Source organism: Podarcis erhardii (assembly GCF_964252035.2).
Source record: "Podarcis erhardii genome assembly, chromosome: 2".
Classification (NCBI taxonomy): Eukaryota; Metazoa; Chordata; class Lepidosauria; order Squamata; family Lacertidae; genus Podarcis; species Podarcis erhardii.
The window spans coordinates 6,859,452-6,885,782 of record NC_138498.1 but is presented as its reverse complement, the minus strand read 5'-3'; the positions used below and the strand labels follow the sequence as shown (position 1 = coordinate 6,885,782).

The 26,331-nt window shown below is 44.1% G+C and overlaps 1 protein-coding gene and 1 long non-coding RNA gene across 2 annotated transcripts in view; one reads left to right on the top strand and one right to left on the bottom strand.

Moving 5' to 3' along the window:
• The window catches only part of LOC309332441, a 158,015-nt gene extending 136,529 nt beyond the window's left edge, over positions 1–21,486 (top strand). The window contains exons 2-3 of the long non-coding RNA XR_014152080.1: positions 4,608–4,698; positions 20,839–21,486. This is a non-coding gene — a long non-coding RNA (uncharacterized lncRNA). The remainder of the gene's footprint in view (positions 1–4,607; positions 4,699–20,838) is intronic.
• LOC309332052 (keratin, type II cytoskeletal 75-like) lies at positions 731–19,921 on the bottom strand. The gene is made up of 10 exons (XM_081844700.1): positions 19,333–19,921; positions 17,125–17,804; positions 13,757–13,971; positions 12,105–12,165; positions 10,350–10,445; positions 10,047–10,211; positions 8,280–8,405; positions 6,261–6,481; positions 2,053–2,087; positions 731–1,170 (listed from the first exon to the last, which is right to left on the bottom strand). The coding sequence occupies exons 2-10, from the start codon at positions 17,602–17,604 to the stop codon at positions 980–982; spliced, it is 1,590 nt and encodes a 529-aa protein (XP_081700826.1). The 5' UTR covers positions 17,605–17,804; positions 19,333–19,921; the 3' UTR covers positions 731–979.
• Positions 21,487–26,331: the final 4,845 nt, after the last annotated feature.

The following is a 26,331-nucleotide window of genomic DNA, read 5'->3' as shown; positions in this document are numbered from 1 at the left end:
TTATACGGTTGTACCACTTGTTACGAGGGATGCAGGTAGGCTGTGGGTTGAACCACAGAGCCTAGGACTTGCCGATCAGAAGGTCGGCAGTTTGAATCCCCGTGACGGGATGAGCTTCCGTTGCTCGGTCCCAGCTTCTGCCAACATAGCAGTTCGAAAGCACGTCAAAGTAAAGGAAGATAAATAGGTACTGCTCTGGCGGGGAGGTAAATGGCGTTTCCGTGCGCTGCTCTGGTTCGCCAGAAGCGGCTTAGTCATGCTGGCCACATGACCCGGAAGCTGTACGCCGGCTCCCTCGGCCAATAAAGTGAGGTGAGTGCTGCAACCCCAGAGTCGGCCACGACTGGGCCTAATGGTCAGAGGTCCCTTTACCTTTACCTCTTGTTACATCATTCTCCGGTTGCATTTTTTCAGGATACGAACGCGGCAAACCCATAAGTGTATACTTCCGGGTTTCGCCATGCACGCATGTGCAGAAGCACTCTATCATGCCTCCTGCATGCGCAGAAGCGGCACTCTAGTTGTGGACTTTTCAGGGTGCGAACAGCACCCAGGAACAGATCAAGACCATAACCAGAGGTATCACTGTATTGAATTAACTGTCACCCCCTCTTTGAAGGGAACCCTGGGAATTGTAGTTCTTTGTGCAAAGGTGGTTAACGAAGCCTAACTAGAGGCTTCTCAGCATTGTGCTGTTCTTAGGATTTGGAGGAGTGGGGAGCCATAGAAGTTAAAGTTAAATGCTTGTAGGAGATTTTATATATATCAGTGCCACCCAACATGGTCAGTGGCTAAGGATGCTGAGAGATATAATCTAGGAACATGTGGAGTGCCACAGGTTTCCCAACCCCGTTCTGAAGCCATGAAAAAGAGTTGTTGCACACAAAGGGCAAGTTTCTTCACAGCAGATATTTAGTGTTGACAGCCTCTAGGCTTTGCAAGTGGTCAGTTTGGTCCTTCAGTACATTATGATTATGGTTCATCTGATGGTTGTCCTTTTGCTCGTAGAAGTTGTTGATATGATTTTCAGGCCGGAGCAACTTCCGCCACCTCCAGAGCCATATCCCACGGTGCCCCTGCCACTTCCAGAACTTGATCCACTTCTGATGCTGAGCCCTTCTCTGCAGCTCAGTCCACTTCCTCCTGCCATGCTGTTGTTGCTAACTACAGCTTCAGGAAGAAGAAGAAGAAGAAGACAAGAAGAAGAAGAAGAAGAAGAAGAAGAAGAAGAAGAAGAAGAAGAAGAAGAAGAAGAAGAAGATCATCATTTTAATTGTGGCACACTAATTTTAGAGAGATTCCCAAGTGAGACACTCATTCAGTTAAGCCTGTACAGCTAGCTAGCCAACCAGCCGGGTCCTTTTCTAAGAAATTCCATCTCACCCACCTCCCCTCATCCATTTCCCCCCCCATTTTTCTCCTAACAGTCACTATTCTACACCATCTGAGGGTGTTCCGTCCCCAATGAGTTGTTTTTGGTCTTGTCCTCCTGCTTTTTTAAAAAGTACTTCAGCAAACTAAGGGTCCACTTTAGGAGAACGAGTTCCCTGTTGGCATATGATATTCACACTTAAAAGCTTTGGAAATGTTCGGAACATTTAATGTGCAAACAATCTGAATCCTTATTCATTAGGGGCTGTAACTTGGGGAAGGTTCATAGCTCAGTGGTACAGCAACTGCTTTGCACGCAGAAGGTCCCAGCTGCAACCTCAGGTATCCCCAGGTAGAGCAGGTAGAAGGATTTCTGCCTGAAACCCCAGAGAGCTACTGCCAGTCAGAGTAGACAGTGCTGAGCTAATGGACCAATGGTCCGATGCAGTATAAGGGAATATCCTCTCTCCTGCCCCCACATGCTGTACTGGGCATCTCCTGCATCTGGAGAGTGGATTTGGTGAGGCGCAGAGAGAGGAGAGAGGGAAAGCTTCACTGCACCAGCAACAGTCCTTGCTCTGGCTTCCAGTGGAATGGGGTACTTGAATCTGGCCCAGGTGCTTCAGAAACATGCTGTCGTTGCAAACCCAGAATACCAGCACAAAATCTTTGGCTACTTACATATGTTTACAGCATTGCCATATTCTCCAGACATCCTGTTTGGGGAAAGAAAAAAGTAAAAAGTGAGCAATTCAGTACTCCACATCCTCCTTCTTCTCAAGCTAGTCTGCAGATACTACTGCATCATGCACACTTTCAGGTCTACACCAAGCTAAGCCCCACTGAATTCAATAGGACTTACTCCCAAGTAACAATATATAGGGTTCAATGGATCTTACTGTTGAGCAGGGATTGAACTCACTGGTATTTGGGTGTTTGTTGGCTGCTGAAATTACCTTGCCCAAAAGTGTCTCATAAAATCATTCAGCTAACAAAATGCCTTGTAAATCAACCTGAAATTGTCCATTTCAATTGTCTCTTTGTTTCTTGAAATGTCAGTTGCAACTGATGGCACAGCTAACATTAACAGCATGTTAATTATTCTGGCCTGCAGGGACAGCTATTGTGCCCCCCAGGCTCTTGTGGTGTCTTTGTTCCCAGCAAAATAAAACAAAATTCCCACCTTACACTTTTCTCAGTAAAGCGTGTTCTGCCTATTGGGTTAAAATTGGGTTGCTGGGGAGTTTTGATTGTTGCCAATTTGGAGGAGGGGTCAGAGGCTTTAAATACAGGGGCCAGACGTTGGACGTCTTCTTGGCTGTTTTGCACCGGATCACCCTCCCTCCCTCCCTTTAATGGGGGGGGAGTTCTTGATCACTTGACCTTGCTATGCCTGTCATGGGGTCGTCCGCCTTGGTGCGGGGGCCTGGTAGGAATTTTGCCATCTGGCTGATTGGCTGGTGCCATTTGGTTTTTGCCTACTGCGTAGCAAATCGTCACAACTTGTAAGGTTGGCGGTTAGGCATTGGTTAAATTGGTTCTTGTGCCTACCCCTCCAAATGGTGTGGAAAGGGAATTCCATTAAAGGAATCCAGGGGCTTGCCATTCTTTTCGTCCTTGTCGCTGGCATCAGACTTGGGCTGTGCAAGCCCCACAGGAACATGAGGGTGAGAAATGAGGGACTGATGCCCAGCTCCATTTTCTCAACCAATACTTGTTTCCCACGCTGGCTTCCGTTGGTGTCCAGAAGGCCAGCTCTGTCCCTGAGGGCAAGGACAGATAGTCATAACCAATGCCTAAGCAACCACTCACATTTTTTGTATTTTGAATAAAGTTGTGGCCAAAATTATGCCAAAAACCTTAAACAAAAATTGATGTGTGAAGTGTGAATTTTTGGGGGGGTGGCATTGTGGGACTCAACATGAATTACACCTGCCTGAAACTTGCTTTCTTCTCCATGAAAGACTGGTTGTCTCTCTCAGCTCGAAAAGTTTAAATCTGCCAGTTGTTGTTTGCTTTTGCTTTTGCTTTTGCTTTTGCTTTTGTTTTTGTTGTTGTTTTAGAATTGTTGTTTAAGATAAATTTTATAAATGTGCTTCAATGGGGAAAACAGAGTTGGCACAGAAATTGGTGGTGCAACTCATTCTTTCTGCAGCAATTGCAGGAATAAAGGTAAAGGGACCCCTGACCATTAGGCCCAGTCGTGGCCGACTCTGGGGTTGCGGCGCTCATCTCGTTTTATTGGCCGAAGGAGCCGGCGTACAGCTTCCAGGTCATGTGGCCAGCATGACTAAACCTCATCTGGCAAACCAGAGCAGCACACGGAAACGCCATTTACCTTCCCGCCGGAGCGGTACCTATTTATCTACTTGCACTTTGACGTGCTTTCGAACAATTGCAGGAATGGGTTCTGATAAATAACAAAAAATGGCTCAGAGTGTAATATTGATTCAGCAGCAGTTGCTGATGCGCTTCGTCAAGGAAATTTGGCTAAGTATGAATGAAAACTTGATTTCTGCAACATTTGAGTACAATGTTGAGTAGGATTTGAGTAGGATTGCAGCCTTGCTGTTGTTATCCGTTATTGCTTATGGCTCATAAATGTGGCAAATCATCACCTCCGTACAGGGATGAGGATCCCATGGTCCTCCAGACATTGTCAGAATCAAACTCCCAGCCAGCATGACCAACAATCAGGGTTGATGAGAACTGTAGACCATCAATGCATGGAGGACCACAGGATTCCCATTCTGAATATGAGCATTGCTAGACTGAATTCATTTGTACTTGCTAGCATTATTGTTAGCAAAGCAAATTGCTTGATAATCTACTTACATTGTGAAGATTGTATCCACATACAGTGAATACTGCCAGGCAACTTTATAAAAACAAACCAACAAGCCAACAAACAAGCATTAGTGCTATACTAGTACTGCCACTGTTCACTGGGTGATTGCATTATCTAGTCCTTGTATAAAAGGGAAAGCAACATTTTCCATTATTTTTTCAAGCAGCACTGAATGAAACTGATCATGTGCCCTCTTCAGGATTTGCTGGCGAAACTGGCTTCCCCTGTCCCAATAGCACTGAGCTACATCAAACTAGCTAGAAGCTTGTTAGTATCACCCAGGTTTATTTATTATTATTGCTGTTACAGTGGTACCTCGGGTTACATACGCTTCAGGTTACATATGCTTCAGGTTACAGATTCCGCTAACCCAGAAATAGTGCTTCAGGTTAAGAACTTTGCTTCAGGATGAGAACAGAAATCGTGCTCTGGTGGCACAGCGGCAGCAGGAGGCCCCATTAGCTAAAGTGGTGCTTCAGGTTAAGAACAGTTTCAGGTTAAGAACAGACCTCTGGAACGAATTAAGTACATAACCCAAGGTACCACTGTATTATTATTATTATTATTATTATTATTATTATTATTATTGCTCCAACACTGACTGTACAGAAGGATGAAGATGGGGGATGTAACCCTTTTGAACCAAGGGGCGGCAACGGGGAGAAGCGATTCTCCCTGCTGCCCCTTCCCTTGCTTTAAAACAGGTCCGGGGACAGAGGGGAAGGCACACGGCGCTTCCCCTCTGTCCCCGGACGGTCTCCATAGGAACGCATTGATTGATTTTCAATGCATTCCTATGGGAAACCGTGCTTCGCAAGACGAAAAACTCGCAAGAAGAAAAAACTTGCGGAACGAATTAATTTCGGCTTGCGAGGCACCACTGTACTAAAAACGTTCTGAAAATGCTTTTTTTAAAGCATTTTTTAAAATACATTGAATTTTCCATAAGGCTCACCATCGCCATCCTGTGTCACCTTGTATATTGCACTTAAAAGGTTTTATTTGCAGCTGTATAGCTGAGTCCAGTGTTCATTCTGATCTCAGAAGATTGTGATGGGATTTAAACAACAACAACAACAGAACAAATCAACATATGAAGTAGACAGGGCAACAGGATAAATGAGAACAGAACCTTTCGAGATCAGTTCCTGGATTCTCAAGAATAAATTAAGGAGTGAAACGCATCAATACCAGAGAAAATGGTGAGTATGGAAACAAAGCCACTTCCGAGCTAGGGAGGAGGTGGGGTTGCGGGCTTCACGCCCCTCCCCACACTCACGGGGGCTGCCTTCCGCCCCCGCGATATCAGGGAATCCTCAGACGCGTCATCCCCGGGCCAGCCAATTGGCCATGCTACATTTAGGTCTGGCGCAGCCGAGGCTCTTCCTCTTTTCCGCGCTGCAGCTAGCCAGGTTTTTCCCTTCCCTCCCACCCGTTAGGCTAGGCTCTCTGACGTTGCTATGGACTTCGGTTGGTCGCCGTCAAGGGGCCTGGTAGGAATTTTTCCATTTGGCAGATTGTCACCAGCCGCTTGGTTTTCGCCTGCCTCGTAGCAATCCGTCACAACTCCTCGGTATTGGCGGTTAGGCATTGGTAAGGGTATTGTTCTATTGTTGTGCAGATGAAGGAGGAAGGAAGCGTCATCACCTTCCCCCCAAACAAAAGGGTAGTCCGGTAAAGGATTCCGGGGGGCGTGGCCTTGTCCTAAGCCTATGGAGGTGTGGGCCCACGGCACGCCCCCAAGCGGTAACTCCGGGGGGAGCTCCTAGTTGACGTGCCTCAGCAGGACTCCCCCTACTGGTGGTTAACCCTTACCGGTCTTCTAGCAAGCGGGCTGAAACCAGGTAGTTGTTAGGACCAATGCCTAAGCCAATACCGCTCAATTCCTGTAATCAATAAAGTTGTGGCCTAATTTGACCCATTAACCCGAATTCTTGTGTCTCGTGTCGTTATTTCTGAGGGGGGAGGCAAGAACTTGCCACGCAACTAGTCCTAGTGTGGACAGCCTGTCAGCCATGACATTGGTTTTCACCAAACCCACCTCCATTCTTCTCCTTCCAAGAGGGTCCTGTAGGTAGCAATCTCAATATCCAGGGCTAGCTTAATATTCAAAAGTTCCTGATAATCACGCAAAAGGCGGGCCAGCTCCTCCTTAGCCTTCTGCATGGCATTCTCCAGTTCCAACAGCTTTTCCCTTGCATCTTTGAGAGCTATCTCTCCACGTTCTTCAGCTTCAGCAATAGATGACTGAAGATGTACACACTATGGAGAAAATGCAAAGAACAGAAATCAGCTCACATAGAAATCAGCCCACATCACCAGAGCTTCTTTGAGGGGCTTTTTTTTTTCAGGGCAAACATTAGCCATTTTAATTATTATTTATTATTTTCATAAAATTTCCATATGCCCAGTACAGTCTCAAACTGATACAAGAATTACCATAAGAACACTAACTTAAGAACATAGCACACAGCTTTCTAACAAATCGAAATAACAGAGCCATAGGCAAAAGTCCTTAACACAGTCACAGTCTCCATTTCATTGTCAAGTTCAAGTTAGGAAAGGTCTTGACAAAAGGTCTACCCATAAATTTAATAATTGGGGCTTTAAGACTTTACACCACAAGTGACAGTGCTTTGAATGTTTCAAATACTTCGTTCTGCCTCTAAATGAATGATTCATTCATTTGGATTACATTTGGAGTCCATTTTTATGCCCTTAACTCTCAGATGTAGCTATGCAGTAAGTAAAAAACAACTTAGGAATCATTGTAGTGCACGAAACTTGGTGCCTTCTAGATCATGGGTCAGCAACCACGGGTCAGCCGTGGGCCAGTCCACTGTCCCTCAGACCATGTGGTGGGCTGGACTATATTTTTTTTTGGGGGGGGGGAATGAACGAATTCCTATGCCCCACAAATAACCCAGAGATGCATTTTAAATAAAAGGACACATTCTACTCATGTAAAAACACGCTGGTTCCTGGACCGTCCATGGGCCGGATTGAGAAGGCTATTGGACCGCATCTGGCCCCCGGGCCTTAGGTTGCCTATCCCTGTTCTAGATGGACTCCAGCTCCCAGCAGCCCCAGCCAGAATGACTAATAGGAATGATTTGGCCTATTCCTGATTTAACCCCCAATTTTTTCCAAAGTAAAATTATGTCCTGCACTTCTTGAGGCATAGCATGTTACAGATTATCAGACTAAAATACATCTTTTTGAAAGAAAACTTAAAGAAAAAGTTCACAACTCAAAAATCCATATTTACATTTTGAAGTTTGTAGCAGTCATAATTTAAAGAATTTGTGACACACCTGTATCTATGGAATGCCAAACAGGTAAATGAGAGAACCCCATTGTGTTGTGAAAGCAGCAAAATTATTTATAAACCAGGAACTGAATTATTTAGTTGAAATGGATTCAAGGTATATTTGTAGAATCAAACATAAATATTATTGCTAGCCTTGGGCCTAACTCAAGATCATTTCTTCACAAGGTGATGCTAAAACACCCTGAAAGCAGGGTGAATATCACAGGTGGGGAACCTGTGGCACTTCAGATCTTGATGGACTACGTACAATCCCATCATCATTGACCATTGGCCAGGCTGTCTGGAGCTGATGGGAGTTGGAGTCCAACAGAATCTGAAAAGCCACAGTTTCCCCACCCTGAGTGTATATAAACTCACCCCAAATATTGCAAAACCATAGTAAAACTGCTGGAGCTAATTAGTGCTGGATTGACTTGTTTTCCAGAAAGCATTACTGCTATTAAATTCTTAATTAGCTAACAATACATTCACTCCATTAAAAGTCTTTCCCCAAACCACTGCAATGTGCACTATTCACTATAACATTATTAGACCATGGATGAGAACCATGAGGCTCTCCAAATGTTATTGGACTACAACTCGCATCATCCATGACCTCTGATTTTGCTAGCTGAGGTTGATAGGAACTGAATTCCAACAACTTATGGAGAACCTCCGTAGCAGAGCATTCACTGGATGCAAACAAACAACCTTTGCTATGCATATCTGCTAAAGGAATGTGCATCTTACTTGTTTCTTCACACTTTCCGTTTCTGATCTTAGTCTGTGGATGAGTCGATTCAACTCAGAAATCTCCATCTTGGAATTTTTCAAGGCATCGTCATGTTTCCTCGCTGTGAGCTGAAGTTCCTGAAACTGATTTTAAGTGACATCATAAAGTGTAACAGCAGCTGCCAGTCCTTAGGCCAAATCCATCACCAGTTGCAACTGCCTGCAGCTGCCAGTGGCTGAAGGTGAAAGAGGAGTTGGAGGGAAGCACTATGCCCCCAAAACAGGTTTAGGGGGCATGCAGGTGGAATAGAGTGGGGGGGTCTCATTGCGCAAGCAGACCTTGATCCGCAAGTGCATACCGCACCTAGCACTAAGCTGAATTCCATCCATTAGTTCAATGGCATGTTTCAGCATACAATTGCAAAAGCAAGAAGGATAAAACAAAACAAAAAAAACCCCTCCGAATCTTGAGTGTCCCTCAGATTCTCATCTTTGGCTTTTGAATGCAGAAATTCCCACACAAGAAGGACCTTAGCTCAGTGGCAAAGCATGTGTTTACATACAGGAGGTCCCTGGGCATCTCCAATCAATAGGATCAAGGGACATGTGATGAGAAAGCCCTCTCCCTGTCTCTGCCCAAGACCTTGAGGAGCCATAGCAGCCAGCCAGAGTAGACAAGAGTGGACTAGATTTTTTTTAGAAGCAAATCAATAGATTTTTATTGTTTTGAGCTCTTCTTTGCAACAAGAAAGCATGAGCCTAGGGCTTGCCGATCAGAAGGTTGGCAGTTCGAATCCCCATGATGAGGTGAGCTCCCGTTGCTTGGTCCCTGCTCCTGCCAACCTAGCAGTTCAAAAGCACATCAAGTGCGAGTAGATAAATAGGTACCACTCCGGCGGGAAGGTAAAAGACATTTCCGTGCACTGCTCTGGTTCACCAGAAGCAGCTTAGTTATGCTGGCTACATGACCCGGAAGGTGTACGCTGGCTCCCTCAGCCAGTATAGCGAGATGACCGCCGCAACCCCAGAGTTGTTTGCGACTGGACCTAACGGTCAGGGGTCCCTTTACCTTTACAGTGCTCTAACTGCGGGAATTATTTTTAGGTGGGAAATTCTCATTAACTCTCCTGTTTGGAATTTGTCAAGTTTCTTTAAGTAATGTTTGGTAGGTGGGCCACTTTCCACTTGAGTTTTTCCTCCTTACAGCCACTGCCTCAATTGGTGAGATCCACTATGGCATCTTCTGTTCTAGAAGGTCTCTGTATTTCTCCCAGACTATATATAAGGATTTTCTGATAATATGATTGGTAAAGTCCTTATGTACTTTCCATAGATCAGGTACGCATGCCAACTGTACCTGATATTAAATCCTTCAAGATCTAATAAGTCTGGGTTCCCCAATGAACACCAATCCCTCAACCAGGTGAGACAGACCGCTTCATAGTACAGACTTTTATCTGGAGGAGAAGCCTCCTCTGTCTTTAATATCAATTAAGACTAGATGTTTTGTTCTGGGTCTCTTCCCCTGCCAGATGAATTTTGAAATATATTATTGCCATTCCCTGAGACGGTCCGTCCCACCAAGTATCGGGATCGATTGAAAGAGAAACAATAGTTTGGGGAGCACATTCATTTTTATTATAGAGATCCTTCCAAAAAGGATAGCTCCAGGTGTCCAAATTTCCTCTGATGAATTTGTCAAGTTTCATATGGATTTGAGTGGCATTTTAACGGCCACATTTTGCATCACTTGTCATGTTACTTGCCCAAGCCAGACGTACACACCTTGCTTTGGTACATGGCATCTGCTTCTGCTCGGCTCCTGTTGGCCATATCTTCATACTGAGCTTTGACTTCTGCAATGATGCTGTCCAAGTCCAGGTCACGGTTGTTGTCCATTGAGAGGATGATGCTAGTGTCACTTAGCTGCCCTTGCATCTGTGAGAGCTCCTGTAAGTCACAGAAAAATCTTAATCACTGGATAGCCATTGCTCTATGGAATCCAGATAAGGGTAGGAATGTTTGCAATCAGTTTATTTCATGCAGGGAATCTCAGGTGGTCCTTAGGAGAGCACAAAGTATCCTCACCACTTCATACAGGGATCTCAAGAAGTTGAGTTCATCTGTCAGAGAAGCCACCCTGGTCTCCAGCTCCACCTTGTTCATGTAGGCCGCATCTACATCCTGGGAGGGGGGAATTACATTGAAGATCATAAAGGGTTAAGAACCAGTCAAATGAACACACAGCAGTAGAGGTCTAGCCGAAGTTAAGCATTTGATGAAACGGCAGGGGGTAAATCACGGACTGTGGGGCATTCCTCCTTTACTCTAGGGTCCTTTCAAATCTACAATGCAAGGTCCTGGGCCTGCAGGGGAAGAACACACCTCCCTCTGCCCAAAAAAAAGGTGAATCCAGTTGGAGCAGGGAGGTAAAAATGGAAACACGTTGCATCCCACCTTCCAAACACAGGCCCTCATTTTTTTGGAAGTGCTAAAAACCCTGAAATTACCATCTTAGATCTCAGATTTGTGCCCTCCACTCTCCCAAACTTAAATCCTATGTTGAATGGAAGAGATTGTGCATCTATCATCTATCTATCTATCATCTATCTATCTATCTATCTATCTATCTATCTATATCTATCTATCTATCTATCTATCTATCTATCTATCTATCATCATCCATCTATCATCTACCTATGTATCTATCATCTATCTATCTATCATCGATGGCATCAGCAGTTGATATCCTTGAGCAGCTGCTAGGGCTCCAGTGCTGTGGCAGGGCCCAGTACACATGATGGTGGATTTGAAAGTCACTCACCATTTCAGATACTCATAACACCCCCCAGCGTAGCATCATTCTAGAGCACTGTGGGAAATCTACATGGCAGATGACTTACCGTGCTGCCTCTGCCACCAGTCCTGCTACAGCTGCCTGCCACTGCTGCCACCATAATCTCTAGCAGGTAAGCCCACCAGGAGAGATCAGCATCAGAGGAGGCACACCAGAGGGCTTTTCTTTCCTTTTTTCAGTACCCACTCGAACATGGAGCTCATTCTAGACATATGTGTTCATTCTTTCGTTTGTTTGTTTTTAAATTAACAAAATTCACTAGTTGTATACCCTCCAACATGCCACAGAGGAAAATCGGGAGAGCAGCTCCTGCACGAGTCATGTGATTTGTGTGAGAGTGTGGCCCCCCAAATGCACATCTTCCAGGGCTGCGCTCTCATGTGAGCCAAAACAGGACATCATGGGATCTGATCAGAAGCTTCTGTAATTCCAGGATGTACCGCTTAAAGCAGGACAGTTGATGGGTAGGTCATCTGTATATTTACATATTCCCACACTCACATACCCCTTCATTTACCTACATTTGGAATAGGTGTGCAGAACCTTTTTCAGAGCAAAGGCCACACTCCCTTCTGTGCAGCCCCCAGGTGTCCCATGGCAATAGTGGGTAGGTCCAGAGGCCCATGTGGGCAGGGAAAGGAAGGTAGATTTTACATTTGTACAGAAGGTTGGCTTTTACACACACACACACAGAGAGAGAGAGAGAGAGAGAGAGAGAGAGAGGGGGGGGAGGGAGGGAGGGAGAGAGGGAGAGAAAGAGACTCTAGCCTTCACCCTGGCACACAAGAGTCAATATCAGAGTTCATGTTACAGCGTGGAGGCTATGAAGCCAGGCCAGTGAGGAAAGAGAGATTGTGTGGTTGTGAAGGAAGATCCCCAGAGCCAGAAAGAGGCCTGGGCAGAGCTATATTCAGACCTCAGGCCTGAGGTATTTCACCCCTGATTTATAACAAGTGTCATCACTTTGTGTGTGTTTCAAGGCTTGCCTTTTTTAGCAGTACAAATTCATTCTCAGCAGTGGTGCGCTTGTTGATTTCTTCCTCGTACCTTTTGAGAGTAAACGAAAACAAAAGCAAAGATTGTGATGGATTTGTGGGCATAATCTGTTCATTATCTGTTCAAAGTAAAAAGGGAGGGGGCACAAAACCAGGGGAAACGCCACTGGCAAGGTGAAATAGAGAGTAAGGGGCTCTACTAATTTCTATTCTACAATGTCACTTTCCATCAAATGTGTAAACCATGATGGGTGACCTTTCTCAAAGCAGAAACAGATTACCATGCACTGGCAAGTGAATGTGGTGCTGATGAGGATTGCTAGTTTATTTGTGACTGATTAATAAGAGTACAGTGGTGCCCCGCAAGACGAATGCCTCGCAAGACGAAAAACCCGCTAGACGAAAGGGTTTTCCGTTTTTCGATGCGCTTCGCAAGACAAATTTCCCTATGGGCTTTTTCACTCCCCCCCCCTTTTCTAAGCCACTAAGCCGCTAATAGCCTTTTAGCCACTAAGCCGCTAAGCCTTTAATAGCCGCTAAGCCGCTAAGCCGCTAATAGCGCTAATCTGCTAAACCGCTAATAGGGTTGCTTCGCAAGACGAAAAAACCGCTAGACGAAGAGACTTGCGGAACGGATTATTTTCGCCTTGCGAGGCACCACTGTACACACAGAGACTTGAACCAGCAAGACTCTGGGAATATAATCGTGTCTCTCTGTTCCTGTCCATGTGTAGCCCCTGGGCCCAGGTAGTTTTATTCACAAAAGAACTTTTTACAGAGTGTTCGTAAGAACCAATCAGATTTCTTCTGAGCATTTCAACAAACCCACGTGGGGAGAAAGTTAAACCACCATAACTAATTAAGCACAGGGTAAACAAAGAACAGAACTACAAAGAAGAGCATTTGGCAACCCCGGAGGTAATAAACAAGCAATATACATATGATAAGAAGGATGGCCAGGAGGACAGCAGATCTTGATCACCTTCATGTGAGATCTGTTTTCTGGCCCTAAGATTAACATCCTACATCAAAGAAACTTGCCCACTGTCTTTGATGACCCAGGAGCCTGCCTGGCGAAGCAACTGGGCTGTGTACGTGACAAGAGAAATGGGCACCAGAGGCAAAAGGGCATGAAAAGGGCATGAATGTAGAATCTTGTGGGATTTAATCAGAAACTATCGTCAATATATCAAACCCAGTCAACACAATGCTTTCATCGTGGACACGATGGCTTGATGTACAATTTAAAATTCCTCATGGTAATCCCATCTGATCCCAACAAAGGAGAAGCTGGGTACTTTTGCAAGATTGTTTGCATTTCTAATTAAAAGTTAAAGGTTGCTGAAGATCTTTGGTTCAAGCCTGATGTGCTTTACCAGATGAATTTGTTCTTTAACATCTATGGCTTGTCAGTTGTTCCTAATCAAATTTAGTGTTATGCTACACACTGCTGCTTTGGTGCAGGGAAGTGCCTGTGAAGATATGGATAACACAGCTGCCTGCATTTGAGAGCTGCTGTTCGGATCGTAGCTATGAAGGCTGTCATGATGAGCTCCTGAACTTCAAAATGTACGTCTCCATCACTGGGGAATTGCACTCCAGGTGGGAAAAACTGAGCGCTGGCCTTGCCTTTCCTCACCTACCTGCGCTTAAAGTCTTCCACTAGATCCTGCATGTTCTTCAGTTCTGAACCCAGCCTCCCTCTTTCACCCTTTAGAGAGTCTAGATGTTTCCTCAGGCTGTTGGTGTAGGCCTCAAAGAGGGAATCCATGTTGCTCTTCGCGTGGGAGATGGGTTGCTGCTGCAGGAGGTTCCATTTGGTCTCTAGGACTTTGTTCTGCTGCTCGAGGAATCGAACCTGAGGATCAAACAGATTGAAAGGGAGGCTGAATGTCTTTGCAAGTACCCAACAGAGCACTGGTGAGCAGCTTCAGCATGCATATAGGAATGGCCAAGGGTAGTCACACTGCAGCTCTAAGCCCTTCCAGGCATAGCATGGAAAGCAATTGTACTAAAATGTCACATGACATAAAAGAAAAGAAACTGAACTGTTCAATTCTTTTAGTGCAAATTTTGAAGTCCAAAATGCTCAAATTCAGGGTACTCTCTATCAGGGGTAGCCAATGTGATGCCCTTCAGAAGTTGTTGGACCACAACTCCCAGAAGTTCCATCCAGCACAGTCAATGGTCGGGGATGGTGGGAGTTGTGGTTCAGCAACATCTGATTGGAGGTCACAATATTGGCTATTCCTGATATTACAGTGGTACCTCGGGTTACAGACGCTTCAGGTTACAGACTCCACTAACCCAGAAATAGTACCTCAGGTTAAGAACTTTGCTTCAGGATGAGAACAGAAATCGGGCTCCGGCAGTGCAGCAGCAGCGGGAGGCCCCATTAGCTAAAGTGGTGCTTCAGGTTAAGAACAGTTTCAGGTTAAGAACGGACCTCCGGAACAAATTAAGTACATAACCAGAGGTACCATTGTAATTGCAAAGGTAATCCTTATGTAGTCAAAACAATTCCATCCATGCTGTAGATGGTAGTATCTGCACTCATGGGGGAACCCCAATTTTGCAAAAGCACACACACACAAAATCAGAACACCTTGTGGAAAGGGGAACTTCCAAAGCAGCACATTGAGGACAGTATGCTGAGTGACCACAAAATACTGGCTATTGAGGGAGAGCATGGAAAACTTCCTGAGAGGAGGGAGCGGAAATGGAATGGAGTCCTGGAAAAGGGCATGGCTGGCTGGCTGGCTGGCTGGCTGGCTGGAACCCTTAACAGAACACTCCACATTGTGACATTGGATGCATAACTGCCTGAATAAATGGTAAGTCTGGATGATAATGCTTAACATTCTATTATTATTTTCCTTGCCAAATCCTGTACATACAAGATGTTTTCTAAACACCCTGGTCCTGATTCAGCTGTGGTTGCAGAAACAATTGTTGGCCTGCGATGGAAAGTGGTCTTACTCTCTGTTCAGTATGATTTGGATAAACACTGCAGTATGCATGAGCAATAAGATGTTAATATCCATTGACTGGCCGCACACACAAATGTCTACTTCTGCAAATGGATATCACTTGCTGGATGGAGACACATGCCATCATAAGCAATCATAAAACTATGCGTTCAAATTGGGGGAAGAGAATCAAATTAGGAAAATTTCCTTGAGTTTTCTTTTCAATTTGATGTCTTCTCTAGCACATAGGAAGCAGCATCACAGAAAGTCTTGTGGTGTATTGTGTGTCCCATCCAGTCTACATTGAAGAAATCAGCTGATTGCTTTACTATATGCTTTACTATACAGCTTGTAGCCCATGTTCCCCTACACTAAAATGACCAGGTAAATTTCCTCTGGCTTAGATGGAAAACTATGAATTTTAATTTACAAATATTCAAGTATGGAATTTGATTCAGACATCCTTCCTGAACAACAAGAAACTGCTCTACAGTTTGTTTGTTTGTTTGTTTGTTTGTTTGTTTGTTTGTTTATCCTCCTTGGGCTTTGCATCTCATTCCCCCCCCCCCAGCAAGAACAATGCTGAGAGTTCGTTGGGCTCCCACAAGACTTGTCAAGATATGTGTTATGGAGTGGTGTTACATTATGGAGTTGCCTTTCAATATTCTATATCTATCTATCATCTATCTATCTATCTATCTATATCTATCTATCTATCTATATCTATCTATCTATCTATCTATCTATCTATCTATCTATCTATCTAATCTATCATCATCTATATCTATCTCTCTATCATCTCTATCTATCTATCTATCTATCTATCTATCTATCTATCTATCTATCATCTATCTATCTATCATCTATCTATCTATCTATCTATCTATCTATCATCTATCTATCTATCTATCTATCTATCTATCTATCTATCATCTATCATCTATCTATCTATCATCTATCTATCTATCTATCTATCTATCTATCTATCTATCTATCATCTATCTATCTATCTATCTATCTATCTATCTATCTATCTATCATCATCTATCTATCTATCTATCTATCATCTATCTATCTATCTATCTATCTATCTATCTATCTATCATCTATCTATCTATCTATCATCTATCTATCTATCTATCTATCTATCTATCTATCATCACAGCAGGTTTTAAGAATTGTCCAAAAAGTAAGTTCAACCCAAATGCATCATGCCACGATATTGCCACATGCTGATTTCTCTCAAATGGAAACAGGGGGTGTACCCAGAATACATTGTTAGAAGATCTTCTTACAAATGTCAAGAAGAAGAAGAAAAGTTTGGATTTGATATCCTGCTTTATCACTACCCAAGGAGTCTCAAAGCGGCTAACATTCTCCTTTCCCTTCCTCCCCCACAACAAATACTCTGTGAGGTGAGTGAGGCTGAGAGACTTCAGAGAAGTGTGACTAACCCAAGGTCACCCAGCAGCTGCATGTGGAGGAGCGGGGAAGCGAACCCGGTTCACCAGATTACGAATCCACCGCTCTCAACCACTACACCACACTGGCTGACTGAAAAGAGCCCATTTCCTTAACATCACCAGGCTTCATTAGAAGATTTCCAAATCAATTTGAAAAAGGACAGTCTTATTAAATCATCCATCTGTCCCCATTCTGTGAATTAAGGTTCAGTGTTTCTACTAAAATGTCTATTTTTCATTTATTTTAATTTGCCATAATGAAAAGACAGGCAGAATCCAAGAAATTTGACCCATTCCCAGATTTAGATAATAATTGGCCAAAGTAGATACCTATATAACCATCAGTGTGTCCACTGGTGGTGACAAGTGAGATAAGAATCGTAAAGTATTTGCACGAAGGGGGGAAGAGGCAGATAAATCATATATAATTCAAAAATGTATGAACTAACATAATCACAGGCATATCAATTTGGAATACTGCTAAATATTTCCTGTTTGACAAAGGAATTTAGTAACAGTTTAGTAATATGTAACAACAGTAAGAAGCAGTTAGTTAACACAGGAGCTCAAAAATCCTACCTTGTCTATAAAGGAAGCAAATTTGTTATTGAGGTTCTTGATCTGCTCTCTTTCTTCTCTACGTACTTTCTGGATGTCAGGATCAATTTCCAGGTTAAGTGGCGCCAGGAGGCTCTGGTTAATGATGACTTCTGGGATGCTCCCCGGAGGATGGGAAAGAAACCCAGGACCATTTCTTCCATTGCCAAAGTTGCCATTGGCCCATCCACCACCAGGAAATCCACCAAAACTAACCCCAGCATTGCTACCAAATCCACCTCCGTGATGTGCACCTCCAGGAACCACACTCTGGGAGATGCGCTTAGTACCCCCCAGATTGTAAAGGCTTCTACTGTAAATGCCACCAATTCCACTTGCTGCTCCGGCGCTTCTTCGGCTAGGAGAGGAGGCGTTGATCCTGCCCCCTCCGAAAACAATTGCAGAACCAGCACTAAACCCCCTCCCTCCATTCAAAGCTCTGGCATTCAGCTGTCGACTCATTGCGGCATAAAGGTGGCGGCGTAGAGAGAGATGAACAGTCCAGAATCCTCTACGAGTCTTCCTTTATATGGCTTTCAGAAGCTGGGCTTGGTTGGAGAAGTGAAATGAAAGAAATTTGAACTATTTGCAGGCTTGGTTAGTCTGGCACCAGCCCATCCTTTCTTGAAACCCACTAAATAATATGTCCACACCTAGTGGGTCTGGGTGAAATGCAAAAAATGACTTTCATTGAGATTATCAGATGTTCACCTTGCAAACATTTTAACTCTAGAAGCCTACCCCTATATAATTAACACAGTATCTGCCTCTAGTTGAAATCCATATTTCATCATCCTTGTCACTCATGACCAACATAGGTATTAAACTGTCAGCTATAAACATTCAGAAAGCTTTTATCCCCCCCCCCCTTTAGTTTCTTTCTACTATTTACTGCAGTCAAATAAATCTATCCCTCCCTCATTGGTAATTTATGGGAGTGGTTGACAATTTGTGAAGTATATTGCCCCTCCCCCTTCCCTTCAGAAGTTATTATTATTTAATTATCTTTTTTAAAAAAAGGATATTATTGGTTTTTTTCACAATTTTATACATTTTAACTTAACCATTTCAAGCATTAAAATAAAAGGTTCTTTTGAACCTTGAGTCCTCCTTCCCTCCCTCCATGGGTTCCATAAAGATAAAGATAAAGATAAAGATAAAGATAAAGATAAAGATAAAGATAAAGATAAAGATAAAGATAAAGATAAAGATAAAGATAAAGATAAAGATAAAGATAAAGATAAAGATAAAGGACAAGGACCCCTGACAGTTAAGTCCAGTCGCGAACGACTCTGGGGTTGCGGCACTCATCTCACTTTGCTGGCCGAGGGTGCTGACGTTTGTCCACAGACAGTTTTTCCAGCTCATGTGGCCAGCATGACTAAGCCGCTTCTGGTGAACCAGAGCAGTGCACAGAAATGCCATTTACCTTCCCGCCGGAGCGGTACCTATTTATCTTCCTGCACTTTGACGTGCTTTTGAACTGCTAGGTGGACAGGAGCTGGGACCGAGCAACAGGAGCTCACCCAGTCGCAGGGATTCGAACTGCTGACCTTCCGATCGGCAAGCTCTAGGTTCAGTGGTTTAGAGCACAGCACCACCTGCGTCCCTCAATGGGTTCCATATTTAAGATTAATTTTACTGCATCTTTTACCATTGTCCATCTGTTATATATCCATAGTTACCATAGTTAATTCCACATTACAAGTGTCATTACATCCCCGCCAGTGATTTTAACTATTTACAGTGGTCTTTTAAATAAATTAAAAAATTACTCCAGTCTTTCTTTTAAAAATACTTGATCTTCCTGGTTTGGGATCTTCCCTATCAGTTTTGCCATCTCTGCATACCCCATCAGTTTTGTCTGCCATTCTTCTTTCATTGGTACTTCTCCTTCCTTCCATCTCTGGGCTAGTAGCATTCTCGCTGCCATTGTTGCATATATTATTATTTAATTATCCACTTTGAGGGACAATTCTGAAAGGCAATCTGTAAATACAGAAAGGGAGACATGTGGATTTCTAAGTTAAGAATTTTGAAATTGACTTCCTGCCACAGACAGTCCTCCAGCTACAAATGCTATGTTTTAGGAGGGGAAATGACCTGATTACCAAGGAAAAAGCAAACCCCCTTTAAAATGCTAAGGAGCCCTTGGGCAATGAATGCATGTGTGAGAAGAGGGACACTTACCCCATTCCTATTTATTAGAGTGTCTGTGTAGAACCCAGACACCTGTACAGCCCCCGGTCCTTCCTCTGCTGCCACTGGGTCTGTGGTCCCGATTCCTGGGCCCATAACCATGTTAGGATCGTCCTACTCTCATGAAGTGCTGTGGTCTAAACCACTGAGCCTTGGGCTTGCCGATCCAAAGGTCAGCGGTTCGAATTTCTGCTACGGGGTGAGCTCCCGTTGCTCAGTCCCTGCTCCTGCCAACCTAGCAGCTCAAAAGCACAAAGTGCAAGTAGATAAATAGGTACCACTCTGGCGGGAAGGTAAACGGTGTTTCTGTGCGCTGCTCTGGTTTTGCCAGAAGCGGCTTAGTCATGCTGGCCACATGACCCAGAAAAACTGTCTGCGGACAAACGTTGGCTCACTCGGCTTGTAAAGCGAGATGAGTGCCGCAACCCCAGAGTCATTCGTGACTAGAGTTAACTGTCAGGGGTCCCTTTACCTTTACTCTCGTGTAGGACCCTGGCAGAGGCACATGCCCAACTGCCAAGTTCTCTCCCTCCTGGTCTGTCGTTCAGAAGCTTCAAAAGCTTTCTTCAGCCCGAACATCACAGCAACTGATACCACCGGAGCACGATTTCTGTTCTCATCCTGAAGCAAAGTTCTTAACCCGAGGTACTATTTCTGGGTTAGCAGAGTCTGTAACCTGAAGCGTATGTAACCTGAAGCTTATGTAACCCGAGGTACCACTGTATTTACATATAATACACTCGGAGCATTCTGCCTTAGTCCATTCCTCTTTCTCATCAGAGAGCAAAGAGAGAAGGAAACAAAGGACAATAGTCCTACATCATGGAACACAGTAACAAAAACATCCTGTCTCCGTCACTTCCCACACTGTTGATTGAAAACATACACCGTCATGTGATAGACAACAATCCCATGACTGCAAACATGGAGCAAGAATCCTAACATGGAGCACCACTTACAGACATCCAACTGAGTGTCACAAGAACCTAAGAAGAGTTCTGCTGGATCAGACCAATGGCCCATCTAGTTCAACATCCTCTTCTCCCATGGGCCACCCAGATGCCCGTGGGAAAACCCTTAAGCAGGGCCTGAGCACAAGAGCATTCTCCCCTTCCACAGTTCCCAGCCACTAGTATTCTGGTGTCTCTAGAGCAAGGTCACTTGCATTCATTAACCATGTTAAGTATCTACGTAAGATGTACTGAGGTTGATTTTTAAAAAAAGTTTAAGGAAAATGTGGGCCTATTGGGATATTTGGAATGCTGTAAGAATATGATTAGGAAATAATAATTTTAAAAATGGCTATACAGTGGTACCTCGGGTTACATACGCTTCAGGTTACATACGCTTCAGGTTACACACTCCGCTAACCCAGAAATAGTGCTTCAGGTTAAGAACTTTGCTTCAGGGTGAGAACAGAAATCGTGCTCCAGCGGCATGGCAGCAGCAGGAGGCCCCATTAGCTAAAGTGGTGCTTCAGGTTAAGAACAGTTTCAGGTTAAGTACGGACCTCCGGAACGAATTAAGTACTTAACCTGAGGTATCACTGTAACTTATTTTAAGGGACTGTTATTATAGGATGGTTTGTCCATCCTATAATAATGAATGATAATTTTGTATGTTTTTTGTATTGATATGGTACATGTGTGTGTGTAGTAAATGTATAAATGAATTGTTTGGGTTTCTTTTAATATAATATTAAAGCAGAGGTTGCCAACATGGTGCCCATGGGCACACATGGGCCCATCAAAGACTTTGCAGGTGCCCACAGGACCCTCTCCTTCCACCTTGCTGAAATTAGGCTTGAAACGATCATTCTACTGTAGCCAAAAGCACATAAAGAGGTGCAATGGTCATAAGACCAACTACATAGGGCCTTCTCGTAAGATCATTAAGTCCAGAATCTAAAATTACCTACCACCACTACTCTGACAAACACTTGGTGGTGGTTAGTCAGGCAGGTAGAGTCCGATTGGAGCTATCCAAGGTCCTGCAACTCTAGTCTGACCCCATTCTGGACTTTGGTTAGCTCATCTGACCCTAGAACAGGCATGTCCAAAGTCCGTTTTGGGGGCCTAAACTGGGCCTGCCGTTCAATTTAATCTGGCCCCCGTGGAAGTATAAATCAGTATTAAAAAATCAGTATATATATAAAAAAGCTCAGCAACTTTGGTCGGCCCTCACGCATGTTCACTTCATCAAATTTGGCCCTCTTTGAAAAACGTTTGTGCACCCCTGCCCTAGAAAAATTGAAAGGCCATGTAAGAGTTTAGAGCTTGACTAAGGAACATAGGAAGCTGCTTTCTGTTGAGTCAGACTAATGGTCCATGTAGTTCAGGAGGCTGCACAGCATCCTTACAACATAGTGCAAAGAGTAGGGTGTGTGCCTGTGGTGCCTAGGCAACTGGGAAATGCTTGCTTTCGTTTGGCAAGTGTTGTGCAGGTACTTAGGCAACATTGGGGGGGGGGTGGATTGCCAAACTCTTCGCACTCTGTGCTGTGGTTGCTTTCATTCTGAAAGCTAGGAAAGCATCTCCACCCTTGGGACAAAGAGATTATCATAGCTGCAAACTGTCAGAGAATCAAAGCTAAAGTATCTGGGCAAGAGAACAGAGAGGGCACACCAATTTCATAGAATCATAGAATTGCAGAGCTGGAAGGGACCACAAGGATCATTTCTGCTCAGCTTTCATAACCTTTGCTGTTAGCTTTCACCCCCCCCCCATACTCATCAGTCTCCAACCGCTGATGCGCCAGACACAGCCAGGATCTGTTCCCTTCATCTACCAGGTTCTCTTTCCTGTCAGGTTAGGCTAGGCTTCTGCCCCATTCCAGCAGGCTCCACTCCATAACCTATCAGGCAGCATCCCTTACTTCAGAAAAGGGGAACCTGTGGCCTTTCAGATGGTATTGGACTCCAAATCCCATCAGCCTTAGCCAGCATGGCTAATGGCTAGAGATGATATGAGCTGTATTCCAGCAACATATCTGCAGGTTCTCCACCCCTGTCTTGTTATAGCCTCTGCCCTCTGGGTCTTAGGATCTCAGTGGACCAGGCAACCCTAAATCAGGTGGAGAAGCATCTGGGCAGATTGGCATGAAATGAGACGACTAGATTCAAGTGTTCTGTTAACTAAGGCTTGGGTTACAGGGAGACTGAGGGCTTGTGGTGGCGGTCTGGATATTATTGCCCAAATCTTCAGAGATACAGACCCTGGGGGTCAGGGCAGAGCCTGAGAGGCTAGCAGGTCGTGGCAAAATGTCTCTGGTAGGTTGAGGTGGAGCCTGGAAGTGTGCAGTTGGTCTAGGGACTGGATCATGCTAGGGTCAGGGATGAGTCCTGTCACAAAAACCCATAGTTTAGGTATCCTATGCCCATAGTTTAGGTCAGTGGTGTCCAAACTTTTTTCAAAGAGGGCCAGATTTGATGAAGTGATGAAGTGAAGGGCCGTGGGGGCCAACCAAAGGGCCAACCAAAGTTGTTGACCTTATTTAGGATTGAAGTTGTTGAGCTATCTTTAGGGTTGGAGCTGTTGAGCTTCTTTTAGGATTGAGGTCGTTGAGGGGTTTTTTCTGACCGGCAGGCAGGATTAGGCCCCCAAAATGGACTTAAATGGAGGGTTTAACTAAGATTTTAATGTGTAGTGTGGAAGAGACATCATTCACTTAGAGTCCAAGGAGGAGGCAAAAATGCTGAGTCTTTGTGACTTTAAGATTGAATATTATGTGGTATGTTGCTTCCTTCTCTCTCTGTCATCCTGGGACTCTATGAACCAGGACTGTTTGTGAGCAAGATGGGAAAGTGACAGAGGTCAGTATCACCCAGTCTGAGCAGTAAAGATCTGGGCACACTGAACCATATGAACCAGCAGAAATGTAGAGAATCACACAGGCTTAACTGCAGCTTGAAGGTGTAGGTGCATATATAGGAGAAGAAGTGTGGTAAGAGACAGGATAAACAGGCTGGATTCATTAGGGTGGGGTCTAGAATTTATCTATTGCAGAAAACAGTATTGCAGAGGTGTAACCTGTTAGGGTGTGGCCAATTATGCATCATCACAAAGAGAGGGCAAAAGAGGACACAGATTTGCATCAAAATGGCAGGTGCTGATTTAGATGAATAGATGCACATTTATTAATAATTTCTAAGATTCAAATCCAAATACATAAAAAGAGCCCTACTGGATCAGGCCACATGATGGTTCTCACGGTTGCCAACCAGATGCCCCCAAGGAAAATCTAAGCAGGACCTGAACACAAAAGCATTCTTCACTCTTGTGGCTTCTAGCACCTGGTATTCAGAACTATTACTGCCTCCAATTGTGGAGGCTGAGCAAAAGTGTCAGTGGATTAATCTAATCTTTTGAAAGAATTAGATAAATTAAGGGAGGATAAAGCTAATTCTTTTAAAAGATTAGATTAATCCAAGTTGGCAGCCATCACTGCCCCCTGTAGGAATAAGTACATCTCACCATAGTGGGGGGAACTGTGGCCAAGTGACCTGTGTACCTGCTCGGAATAAATGTTGGCAGACAACTTCAAGGCCACGCCTTTCCTTTCTTTACCCCAGACCTGGACCAGAAAAGACCTGCAAAGAGAGGAAACCTTCCAAGCAGGTTTTTCTGGTTTGCTTTTAAATGCTGGTAAAAGTGCTTGTTATTGCTTTTAGAAATTGTTTGCTACATTTGTACTGGGACCTTATGGTGAAGCATGAGTAAAGGTAAAGGACCCCTGACCGTTAGGTCCAGTCGCAGATGACTCTGGGGTTGTGGCGCTCATCTTGCTTTACAGGCCGAGGGAGCCGGCATACAGCTTCCAGGTCATGTGGCCAGCATGACTAAGCCGCTTCTGGCGAACCAGAGCAGCGCATGGAAACACTGTTTACCTTCCCGCCGGAGCGGTACCTATTTATCTACTTGCACTTGGACGTGCTTTTGAACTGCTAGCTTGGCAGGAGCTGGGACCGAGCAACGGGAGCTCACCCCGTCGCGGGGATTCAAACCACCAACCTTCTGATCGGCAAGCCCTAGGCTCTGTGGTTTAGACTACAGCGCCACCAGCGTCCCGAGGAAGCATAAGTAAAAATCTAAATAAAATAATAATGATGATGATGATGTTTTGTATTGCTTATATGATGGCTTTATCATTATGCTATCAGCATAATTGCTTACTCTTAGTGGTTACTTTTAAAAGAAGAAAAGGATTGTTGTAATGGTTGTAGTACGAAAAGAAAAATCTGTAACAATTGCATTCCCTGTTTTTTCAGTTTGTGTGTTACACACACACACACTTTTAGCCTATTTCAGTTTAAACCAGGAGGATGTATTGCAGTTCCCTTTCTTATCTAGCAGACAGGCAGACTTATTCCTCATTCACACTTTCCATGATGACATCAGCAAGCCTCCACCCATTACATTACAATGTACAGATCCATTGTGGCTGTTGCCATGGCAGTGAACTCATCAAAAGATTAGCCAGTGAAATACCTGGGATGTCTTTGGCAAGGTGTCCATGAAACTCTGGGGTTGATGATGATGATAAATTTGCCATCCTGTTAACAAACATTTGGACTGACCTGTTCACACTGTTTGTAAGAGACCAATATGTTCTCATCCACTTCATGTCTCCTAATGGATAATATAACATTATAATGGAAAGGCACAGTTTAGATGCCATGACTGCCTTCTGTTTTGATGCTGTATCCAGACATAGGCTTTCCCTGTGTGCTCACATTGGATGTTTGCCATCTAATCTATGTGAATAGACTCCCAGAAGCTGCGAAGAGGTTCCAGTGATTAGAGGGTCAGCCTTCATAGCCCCCCATAGTCCTTGGCCCCTTTCCCATGGCTCTGAGTCTCCACCTACATACTGTTGCCTACCCCCCGCCACTCTATTCTTTACCAAAAAAAAAAAAAAAATCTCAGAAGAAATTCTGAGAGCAATTCAGAAAATTCAGAAAGCAAATTTAGAATAAATTATACTTTGCAACATTTATGCAAAATGTAGCAGCCTGCATAATTTATTCAAAAGGAGGAATTTGGCACATATGGTATTTTCCATAGTTCAAGGAATGACTCTAGGTTTTCTTCCAGGATTCTCTTTCTACTAGATTCTGCTGGCTCATGGTGACTCCCTCCTGCTGTCAATTTTGAAAGGCAAGGGCATGTAAAAGGGTGTTCATAGGGGCTTCAGAGCTCCCTTTTTTCACAGACAAAGCAAAACCAAAGCCTCTATTCCAGGCATCCCCAACCTTTGGCCCTCCAGATGTTTTGGCCTACAACTCCCATGATCCCTAGCTAACAGGACCAGTGGTCAGGGATGATGGGAATTGTAGTCCAAAACATCTGGAGGGCCAAAGGTTGGGGATGCCTGCTCTATTCCAAAACCAGCCTCTTCCTGTCAGGTGAGCCAGTGAGCCAGTGATTAGCACGTGGTTCTTTAAGTGGCTACTATTTGTTTCAGTTTGAAAAGGAATGCTTAATTTATTTAGATTGCTCTCCCCCAGGACATATTCACAACCAGCATTAGGAACACCTCTTAGTCTCACCTGTGACACTTGGGAACTAATGTAATGAAGCATGCGGGGATCCAGAGACTCGTTTTAATTGCAATGACAGGCTGGAAGGTGGATTCCTACCCTTGGGTCAACGCTTGATAGTATTGTTTCTGCCACTCTGAGCTTTTAGTTGGATTGTGTTCTTAAATCATGAATTATATTGCTTAATTTTAAGACACAAAAGTATTAATTGGCCAAACTAAATCCCTGTGTAACCCAAACATCACCCGCATTTCTGAATGCTGGAGAAAGGAACTGACTTGAAGCTGCAATCCTATAAACACTTGTTCAGGTTTGTCCCATGAAACTTAATGGGTCTTAATTCCTAAGTAAACATGCACAGGATTTCATTGCAAGAGTTTTTTGAAAGCTAATTCAGCTTCAGAGATGCCATATGACAGCAATCTCCAGCCTTTTCTGGCCGGGAACCCACC